At 52.7% G+C, this 10,580-nt stretch overlaps 1 protein-coding gene across 7 annotated transcripts in view; it reads left to right on the plus strand.

Moving 5' to 3' along the window:
* Positions 1-10,580, plus strand: part of GRIK4 (glutamate ionotropic receptor kainate type subunit 4) — a 171,223-nt gene that overhangs the window by 55,846 nt on the left and 104,797 nt on the right. For 3 of the 7 annotated variants that reach the window (XM_080567581.1, XR_013941938.1, XM_080567583.1), the window contains 2 exons: positions 2,397-2,506; positions 5,563-5,694. In XM_080567581.1, the coding sequence (XP_080423707.1) occupies positions 5,613-5,694 (82 nt within the window). In that variant the 5' untranslated portion in view covers positions 2,397-2,506; positions 5,563-5,612. Of the gene's footprint in view, positions 1-2,396; positions 2,507-5,562; positions 5,695-10,580 lie in introns of those variants that run through there. The other 4 variants (XM_080567580.1, XM_080567579.1, XM_080567578.1 and 1 more) reach the window with 3 other exon arrangements.

Below are 10,580 nucleotides of genomic sequence, written 5' to 3' on the forward strand. Positions count from 1 at the left end.
TCCTGTGCCTCAGCCTGGGGCTCGAGCCCCCGAAGTCTCCTTGTGTTCCCAGGCCTGGGGCTGATAACGCCGCAGAAAATTTGACTTGAAGATGGCTGAGCCTCCACACAGCTTGTATGAGGAATCCGGGTGGGGACGTATTGTTTTTTATCCCTGAGCAATGATAGCAGAGGTTGATCAGGCTTTGCCAATGCTGGGGAGGATTGAGAAAGGTGAGGCGAGAACTCGGGATCGTGGAGAGAGAAAGCGAAAGAAGATAATCCACGGGAATGGGAAATGTCAGGAACACACGTGTCCTTCTGCTTCGCTGCCTCCAGAACTCTCTGCTCCTTGGAGTTCCTTGCTGCTTTTTCTGGAAGTCACGAAGGGGGGAAGGAGGAAAAAAAAAGAAAAAGATAAAAGAACACAGCACGGAGAATGGGGGAAAAAAAAATCCATTTCGAGTATCAGCTGAGCAGGTGATTATCTCCAGTATCACCTCCCCTTTATATCACCTGCTGTGGTGCTGGCTGAATGCCCCTTCTGTGCCACCACGGGTGTGGTGTGGGGCCAGAGGTCCTCCCGCACCCCAGGGAGCCCACCCAGCACGAATACTGCAAGGACGACGTGAGAAGAGGGAAGGCATGGTGGCTGAAAGTCAAACAGCCTCCTCGGTGCTGCTGGAAGGAGACAGAGCTTTTGTCGGAACATAGAAATTGCCAGACTGGAACCGAGCTGCGCCTCGTGCCGTTAAGCATCCCTTTTTAGAGCTGGCTGCTTCGAGAAGCGGGGCGAGGAGGCTTGCCCCAGGGGCGATCCTTCCAACCCTTGAACGCAGGGATTGAGCCTGTGCCTTGCAGCGTGAAGGGTTTACACGCCATCCAAAAGCTTATTTTCTCTCTTGCTCCTGTTTTTTTTTTTAACTTTACTATTGTAACAGTAGCTATTCATTCTCTTTATAAATGCCTGATCCTTCTCTCAATCTCGCCGAGGTTTTGACTGCAACAATACCTAGTGGTAATGATTTACCCATGCTAATTATGCATTTTGCAGAGGAAAACATATTGTTCGCAGCTTTAAATGGAGTGATTTTTCAGTTTAATTGAACTTACTTCTCTGTATCCCTGGGGCAGGCTCGCAATTTAGTTCTTCCCCTCCTCCTGAGCCACGCAGGCGCTTTCTCAAGCCCAGCACCAGTCACCTGTTGAAATGTTTTTCAGGCTCTTTCCCTCCTGTCAGTTCCATTTAAATTTGAGCCTCTCTGCAGATGAAGCTTTGCAAAAGGAAATAGCTCTTTGCCTGTTGGAAGAATGGGAGAGGCTCCGTTAAGTTGTTTGTTGACATTTCCTGACAGTTTTTCCGAATTCCTCGCTGTTCTGCAGCTGTTGAATTTGTTGTCTCAGCTGCGAGGATTACTCTAGCTTTGCTCGAGCTGCGTTTTCTCACCATTCATCAAGCTTTTGGTGTTGCACAGAAAGGATCCATCAACACCAGAGCCACCTCCGGAGCGGCGTTCGGGTGGAAGTCTGCCTCCCCTGCCTGCCTGGGACTGAACTCGCTGCCGGTTTTTGAAGGGTGTTCGTGGTTTCTCAGCGAGCCTCAGACCACGGCGTACAGGTTTTGCCGTAGAAGTAAAAGGAGGCCGAATCAGGAAAAAGCGTGCATTGGGGTTTTTGAAAGCCTGGGCGCACGGAGCAAGGCTTTTTTGTGGGGCAGGTGCGTCCTTGGAGGTGCTGAGCAGAAATAGCAACGCACCCGGATTTCCTGAGCGTCCCTGGCAGGTCGGGCAGGGGGAGCGAGAGGGAGAGACGAGAGGTGGCTGCCTCTCAGGGGTGACTTCGCTACTGGAGTGGCAGCTGCAGGAGAGATTTATCCTGTGATTTAACATTTTATTCTCCCTTTTGGCTCTTGCCGTGCCGACGAAGAAATTTCCTGCAGAAATCTCAGCGTATCAGGAGGACATGGCACTGGCAGCGAAGAAGAGTGCCATCTCGCACGGTCGTTAAAAATGTAGAAGTAGTTTCAGAAGCGAGTTGCTTCCTCTGAGAAGCAAATCGTTCATAATTCTGCCTAGTATTTAGAGACTTTTATCTCCAGAGAGAGCTCCAAACCGTTCGGTATAGTCTTGATTTATTTTTTTTTTTCCTCCTGAATTTTCAGAGCTAAACTCGAAAAGGGTCTTAACAGGGGAAAGAAAAAATTACGTGCTCGTACTGTGCAGAGAGAAGCCAACGGCCAGTCCGTGATCCACCACCAGCTTTCCAGCAATGCAGGCACCACCTGGAGTGACCTTATGAAATTTTTTTTTCCAGCTGTCCCACTCATTTTGGGGGATTCAGAGGCTTTGGGGGGGATATAGCGGATTCAGACTGCTTTATAAGCAGCTGTCCCTCAGCCAGGCTCGCTTGCTGTCTTAGCAGGTTGCCAGTACAGCGAAGAGGAGCCACGAACGAAGGAGCTGTAACCACACAGGCTGAATTTAATAGAGGAAGTTCATCTGAAGCATTTCCAGCAAGCTGTGGCGAGGGTGAGTCGGGATAAGTCATCTTCACAGGAACAAGAATTAGCGCGGCGAATTGCTAAACATCCCTGCTCTCTTCTGCTCAGCCTCGACCTCCGAGCCTTCCTGCTTTGTGCTGCGTGAAAGCAGAATGTCGTCTCCATCCCTGCCCGTGCAGAATTTCGGTCTGCATGGGGCAGATCCCCCGGCCGTACCTGGGAGGCATCGCTGAAGCTGGGCAGAAAATGTTTTAAGGCTTCTGGTGGGGCGATGAGAGAGAGGCAGATGCACCTCGCAGCCGCAGGGAAGCAAAAGCTGTTGGGAGCGTGACTAGCTCAGCAAGGCAGAAGCGACTTGACAAAGGGGTTTGAACCGTGTTTACGGAGCTTTCATGGCAGAATTTAGAGAGGAGGGAGCAGGAGGAACTTGGGGCGCCGGGGAGATGAAGAGAGCCGGGAGAACTGAAATGTCTCTTTGTTCCTTTGAGAGCAGAAACCCTGATGCTCGGCTAGGAAGAAAAATCCCCTCCCTCTCATCCTACGTCTTGAGTTCCTCTGTTCCCACTGCTCGGCGGCTCAGGTGTGCCGTGGGGAAGCGTCCCCGTGCCGCCCTCGGGGTTTTGTGAGCACCTCCATCCACCAGATGCTCTCGGGGTACGGGTGGTAGGAGCCCGTGCGGTTCCGCTGTCTGGCGAACCCCAAGGTGTATTTCTGTTGCTGACAGCTGTTGCTTGGGTTCGTGCTCGAAAAGCAAAGCCCTGGGAAGCTGCTCTTAGCAGTGGGTAATGTGTTAGGTGAGCGCAGCGTCCCTCTGTGCTCCATGTTCTAGGTAATTACAGCCCCGCCGCTCACGGAGCAGAGCACAGCGGGCGCCCCGGATTTGTTATTTGGCTTTGCTATTAACTCCGGGCTGGGGATGCAAAGGCAGCTGCTTGCCCGGGGATCGCGTGCTTTGCCTCTTCACCAAACCCGGCTGCAAACAGGAGAGGCGGCCTTGAGGTCTGTCCCTCGGAGCTGCAAGTCCCGGGTCTTTCGCCTGGATCCTCGTGCAGGTGGAGCTCATCCTTATGCAGGTCGCCTTTGGCCGGACCCCGTGGTTTATTTCCTCTGCCTTTCCTTGCTGTAGCCCCGAGGTACGATGAGGCTGCTGCCTTTTCCTTCACCGTGGTTGCCTTTTGGATGCAAAATGTTTGCTGCCGGTGGGATGGTTGCATTTACCTGCACAAAGTCAAGTCTCAAGACTCGCATGCGGCCACGTGGGAGCGTGCCTTTGGCGAAGGAGAACGGGGGGAGTGCAGCCCCAGGCTGTCACCTCTCTGTCCTGTCGCAGGAAGGAGCTCAGCACGGGGATGGGGAGATTTGTTTTAGCGCTGCCATCTTCCCAGGCCTGCCTGGTTTTGCATCTCTGCTGAGAGCTCTGGGAGGGGACGCGTGTGGCACAGGTGCCCGTTCTGCAGCCCGGGCTGCAGCGCCTGTGCGGGTAAATTTGTCTCGATCCTGCTGTTTTTCTCGGTCTCTCAGAAAGTTTTGAAACAACTGCTTCAAAGAGCTCAAATGATACGTTGCTCCACAATCCGTCTCTGCCGCTGCCGGTGCTTCTGAGGAGCCAATTTACCATGTGCTTAACCTTTCAGGGCTTTTCCCCCGAAGGCATTACTATAACTCCCACTGAAAAAAAAAGAGAAAATTGCCGTTGCCCTTCGCAGAGGTGGCTAATGATTTTTAGGTGGTTTCTGGCAGCTCCTGCTGCATCAAAATGTGCTGAGCAGGCACCTCCTGAGAGCAGGACACTGGAGGTGTCCAGCTGGCACCTGAGCATGGGGTCCTTTGATCTTCTCCGAGCTGAGAGCGCTGGGACTCAGCTTCCCGGTAGCGACGCGATGCAGGAGACCGAGCCCCAGGACCTGTAAGTGGTTCCCTGTTCAGCCCCTGCCTTGTCTTCATCCCTTTGGCCACCTCTCAGCATTTCTTCTGCATCCCTTCCCCGCCTGTAAAAAGGGATTTGCCCCTCTGGGGAGCGCTGAGGCGAGGTGGCAGGGGTCTAAACGCAACCTAAAAGTAGCTGCGTTGAAAAACTGCCGAGGAAAAAGCTACAACTTTCTCGAACAAAACTCCTGGTAACTTCAAAGGCAGATTAAAGACTTTGCCTGTGTCAGGACTTCAGCATTTGGCCCAGGAATTAGACAAATGGAATAGCGCGAGAGCCTTTGCCAGAAAACTGGAGAAGGGAGAGATAAGTTAACACGAAATACTCAGAGTCAGCGTTTAAGGACATTAGTGCTCGTGGAGATAATTTTATCAACATGAAGGACAATAATTAAGTAAAATCTCCGTGTCGCTGTTGGAAATGGTGTTTGTTAACAACCCGTTCGGCTGTGCCGGGGGAATCTGCTGCGGGACAACGTGTGCCGATAGCTGCACTAGCGGTAGCTCTGTGGGTTCTTCGTGTATCCCTCGTTGTTTTGGCGGTGTTTGGACTTGGAAGGTGCTGGGAATGGGGCTGCCTGGTGGGAGGAGAAAGAAAGGGACCTGGTCTTTGGCTCATCCTGAATCCGAATCCTCTTGGGCATGAAGGGGAGGGAAGGAGACGGGGGCTGCCGTCGCTCACTGGGCCTGCAGCAATGTCAGGAACTGGTTTCTGCTTTGGTTGCCAAAGTGACTCAGTCCCCGACTCCCATCCCTCGCCGTGTGTTTTGCTCTGAAAATGTTTGGTCCTACCCTAAAAGCAGAAGTCAGTGTAATATTTTAAGTAGCAGGCTGCTTTAAATTTGAAAGAAAAAAAAATGGGAAATTAAATAGATGTGACTCAATATTGATTTCCACTTGTTTTTGTGGAAACTCTAAAAATGCCAAGATGAAATATTTGGACTTTTCCTTGGGTTTCTTTTCCATATTTTGTTAGAAGCTCTTCGCCCAGTTTGACTCGAATTCCTGAATAATTCATAGTCTGTAAATAGCTTCCTCCTCCTCTGGTAAATAGACTCTTTGTCCCCCTGCCTTGGCACGCTCCGAGCAGTGTCATCGTGCTGAGTCGCCGCTTGGAGAGCCGGGGTGCTCACGGTGCCGTGTGTGCTCTCTCCGCAGAGTTATGTCATGCCCAGACCACCGAAGGGCTCCATGAGGATTTATAGAAGATGCCCCGTGTCTTGGCGCCTCTGGTGCTCCTTCTGCTGTGGCTGATGAGGATCGCTGCCAGCCCCCACTCCCTGAGGATCGGTGAGTACAAAGCTTGCTGCGACCTCCCGCTGGCTGCTCGGACCGCTCCACGTCGGCGTGCTGGGAGAAAGCCCTGCCCGCAGTCTTTGGGCTGCTGGTGGTTGTGGTCGTGGCTCAGATGGGGCTGGGCCGCTGGCAGAGCTCCGGCCTCATGCCTGCCTTCTTGAAATGTTGTCCCCGTCTTGTAAATGCAATGCGGTGTACGGTGAGCGTACGCGTCTGCATTGATTTTTACGGTGGTAACGCTCCGTGATGGGGATCTCTCTCTGTATAAATGTGAAGTGAAAGTCACTCCTCGAGGAGACGCTGAGGGATGAGGCTCTTTCCCCCACCCCGCATCCCCCCCTTGATGCTCGCCTGAGCTCCAAGCAGAAGGAAATGGTTTTCTGTTGCAGATTTATTTGTCCCCACGTTGATGAGCAAGGAGTGTTTGAGCCCAAAGTGAAAGTGTCACGAGAACATTAATAACTCCAAAATGCTCTGTTTGTAAGAGAGTCCTCGCATTTGTTCTCCTTTGGGCTTTATTAAAAAGTGTTCAGGAAGAGGCACCGTCGTCTTCGCTCCCTGCCTGTGTGGATTAGGGACAAGAAATGCATCCGGAAACCTTGTAATGAAACTTGCTTCACATTATTGACACCGTGCTCTGCTGTTTGGAAAGCAAACCGCTTCTCCTGCCTGTTCTCTCTGGAGCTACCAGCTGTTTTTATTAACTATTTGTTGCAGATAAGCTAATCTATTCCCGTCCCCATTTGCAACTTTCACGGGTGACACTTGAAATAAAATTACTTCTCCCCTTTGCCAGCAGAGCATGGAGCAGCTCAGAAATATAGCAAGGGAAGGGTGCGTGCTGGCAGGAGCCGGGGTGGTTTATGGCCCTGGCATCCCTGATTCATGGGGAGCACTTGTGCTGGACCGTCTCTGCTCCGCGGGCTGCATTTCACGTCGATGGGCAGATCCTCCACTTCAGGCAGCGGATGGGGATGGACGGGTTAGGATCTGCCTGCCGTGGCTCAGTTTGTGCGTGCTCAGGGGTCCCCTGCTGAATTTGGTGGTGGCCGCTGTGAGGCCAAGTCCCTGCTGGTCTCTGGGGGCAGGCGAGATGAAGCCGGGGTCTCAGTGTTTGGGGCGCTACCCACGAGCGGCTGCGGTGGTAGTAGGAAGTCCTCCTCCCTCCGTCTGTTCCAGGTACCGGTGTTGTCTTCTGTACCTGGTAGCTGCTACTGGTAAAGGAGATCTTGATGCTCTGCTGGGGTTTTAAGTCACATCCCCGGTGTAAATGACTCTTGGGTATCATTCGCATGTCCAAGTTGCGTGCAGCAGGGATGCAGGGTGGTGAACAGCACAAACACGCTGGTTAAATGTGAGCATCTCCCCAGCAGCATCGTGTGCCTGCAGAGGCCCAGGGCTGCAGCAAAGCTCCTCTGGTGCTTTGGTCTCCATCCCAGAGGCTGCTCCGCAGGTGGTTGTGCACTCCCTCACACTGCGGTCATGCTCCCTTGGACCCCTCTCTCCAGTTTTAAAATCGTTGTGCGTTTAGGAATTCTGTGCTTTTGACTTTTCTTGGCAAAAATAATGGAGCTGCTCCAGAAATCGTTGCTCTTAAAACTTACAGCACTGCTGCCCAGTCCTGGTTAGAGACACTGGATTTCCTTAGCGTGCGTAGGGCAAAGAAGTGCAAATTTGCCTCGGACTGAAGCACTTGCATTTGGGTGCTGCACAGGGGGCGTGGAACTCGGGACTTCAGCAGAAGGAGTAACATTGTTGTGGGAATGGGAAGGAACAACTCTGATCCTTCTAAGATGCACCAGAGGTCATGGCTTTTGTGCCAGATGCTGTTAAATGCTGGAGTGGCCAGAGACCCTGCGGTCAAGTCCTGGGGGTCTCCAGGTACCCGCCACCTCCCAGGAGTGGGACACCAGCAGTCCTGACCTTGGGCGAGCTCATGAAGGAGAAACAACTTCTTAAGAAGTGACTCCAGGGGTTTGGGACCCAGTGAATCCCCCCCATGCTGAAGTCTAAAGCAACTTCTCTGAAAATGGAGTCTGAAGCAGCTGGGCGAAGAGCTGAGGAGGGGTTTTGGTTTTGTCTCTTCGCGACACAGCTTTATTTTAAAAATATATCCAGCCAAAAAGTTAATAAAAAATAAAGTACAACATAAAAAGAGAGAAAAATATTACTGGCAGCGCTGAAATCATTCCCCAAAGCATGCTTTTGGCAAGGCAGGGGGATACGGTATCTAGCGACATAAATCAGTGCACTGCATCGCGAAGGGAAGCAGACCAGCACGAGCCTTTGAATATTCAAAGAAAATGCGAGCTAACATTCGGAATAATTCTGAGAGCCATCTGGTAATGGACCACTGAAAGGCGCGGTTTTACGATCGGTGTGTGAGGGGAACGCAGGCGGTGCCCTGCCCTGGTTCCTCACCAAGTAGCTGGAGAGGTTGTTGCTGCTGCGCCCGGCTGGAAGGAGGCAGGATGGTGCAGAGCCAGGGGCACTCGGCTTTTACACCAAGCTCTGAGCCCCCCTGCTGCTGCTTTCCCGGGGCTTCAGGTGGGTCCTGGCCCTGACACCTCTCGGTGGAGTTTCTGGTGGTGGGTTGCTTCGAGTACACGGTGAGGAAGGGCTGCGTTGCTTTGCTGGCGTGGACGGGACCCGCGGCGTGTTGCGTGGCAGGGAGCTGCAGAGGCATCGTCTGTGCAAAACAGGGAGCAGGACACAGGCTGTGGGTGACCCTCCTCGCAGCCTTGGTGTGCACAGGCACAGCTTGTAGCCTCCTGTCCACTTGGAGCTGTTACTGTTCTATTTCTCTCCTCGATACACAGGAAACACCACTGGCTTGAGCCTTTTTTTTTTTTCAGCGTTTTTCTTCAGGCTTAAACTTTGCGTTCCCTTCTGATCCCATCCTAGAGAAAGTCTCCCAGATCGTGTTGTTTGGGAGACCCTTGTGGGGAAAAACACGGACCTGCATGCTCCATCCACGAGAGCTCCTCTCTTCAAAGAGTCTTGTTGATCAGTCAGCTCTCCTGGTCCATGTCACCGAGGTTTTCTCTCCATAGGTGCTCAAATATTGATTGAGATCAGGGGATGAAGAAGCATATTCTGGGCATCTTCTCAAATACTGGAGCTGGGGACCGTTTAGCCCGGCTCCCCCAGCTCCCGGAGGACATCCGTCACTCTCCTGAAGGCTCTGCAGAGAAGATGCCACGCGGCAGCGCGTTATTTAACACCAACCTCACCCAGGGAGATGCTGATGGTGAAGGCGCAGCCAGCCCCTGGGTGCTGCGAGAGGCAAAATGCCAACGTTAGCCCCTGGGGGCAGGCAGAAAGGCTGCCAGGATTGTGCAGCAGGATGGGGGGGATATGCCTGGGTCTCTTAGGGCAGGCAGGGAGAGCCGAGGCGCTGTGGCAGGTCGGCTGGTGCCAGCCCCAGCACCCTGGTGACAGCTTGAGGCTCCCTGTGCCCGTGCCGGGAGGCAGAGCAGTGTTTGGTGCTGTGGCAGACCAAGCACCGGCTCCCTTCCGTACGCAGCGCTGCTTTCTGGCAGATCGCGGCCCTTTTGTGGATGATAGCAGCGCGAGCGCAATAAACTGCTGCTCACCAATGTGCTATTCCCCAGCAGAGAAATGGCCTTACCCTGGCTTTGAACCCGGCAGCCAGGCTGCTGCCATCAGCTGAAAGCAGAGAGACGATGCCTGAGGCTCACGTGGTGGTGCTGCTGCTGGAAAACCTTTCTGCTGGTAATTATGATGAGTGTTTCATAAAACAAAGCTGCTGGCAGGGGCTGGGTGCCTCCTCTCCCCCGGTCAGTTGTCCCATGGGCATGGGAGGCGAAGCACTGGGCTGGGAAGGCAGCAGGTCACCAAGACACGTGCGATTATCCGGCTTCTCCATGTGCGGATCTATTGTTTCTAAAGGCTTATAAATAATTTAATTTGGAGAAGCGAGAGCTGTGCCCATGCTGCGGTGGCAGGAGCGAGTCTGGGCTGCAGCTGGGTGACATTTAGGTGGGGGTAGCTGCTTGCCCAAATGTGTGTCGGGGTCCCAGTCCCCAGGAGCCCCAGCTGGAGGCTTGCTGGGGGTGCCCCGAGGTTGCCCATCTCCCAGGGACCCGCCTGGATGTGGCCACCAGCACCCCCAGCCGCTGAGCCCCCTGCTATGGGTCCCTGAATTTCCTTCCCTTGCTCCATTTCTGCTTCGCTGGGCTCATCTGAGCGCTCATGTGTAGGGTTCGCCCTCTATTGATTTTATTTTTTTAAAAGGCTTTCACAGGACTTTCCTAGAACCCAAGCGCCTGAAGAAGTAGAGAATTGGGCAGGAGGAGAAGTATCCGCGTCTTCGTTGATGCATGACTTGCTAAATTTGTCTGGCTGAGCCATTATAAATGTTTCATTTCCCCCAATATTAAAAAGGCCCGGTTAAGTTCATTTAGGTGAAGTAGATTGGTAGTTATTTGTCATTTGCGACCGAGTGGGGAGAGGGAGAGAGAAATACAATACCAATTTGTTAACTATTTGCCCTTTTAATTTTGTTTTCGTTATTCTTCCAGGAGAGTGATATTTTATTTATGTTTTCTGAGTTCTGTGCATAAATCCTTATTTAAAAAAAAAATCACCCGTGGAGATGCCAGGCCCTTGGAGCAATTCGTTGGCTACGAATCCTCGTGGTTGTCCCCAGATGTCCCCTGCCTGGGAGGCAGGTGTAAGGGGTGTCTGTCTGTCTGTCCGTTTCCAGGCTGTGCCTTTGCCACACAAAACGCAACAAGCCGCTGGTCTACGGCTAAGGAATCCAGCCCTGTAATAATATGAATAATAAATCATAAGCAGATTTATATCTCGGATCGATGCTACAGGGCACGGCGTGAAAGGAGGCCTGGACTCGGTGA

The sequence above is a fragment of the Anser brachyrhynchus genome (genome assembly GCF_964034855.1).
Source record: "Anser brachyrhynchus genome assembly, chromosome: 25".
In the NCBI taxonomy this organism is placed as follows: Eukaryota; Metazoa; Chordata; class Aves; order Anseriformes; family Anatidae; genus Anser; species Anser brachyrhynchus.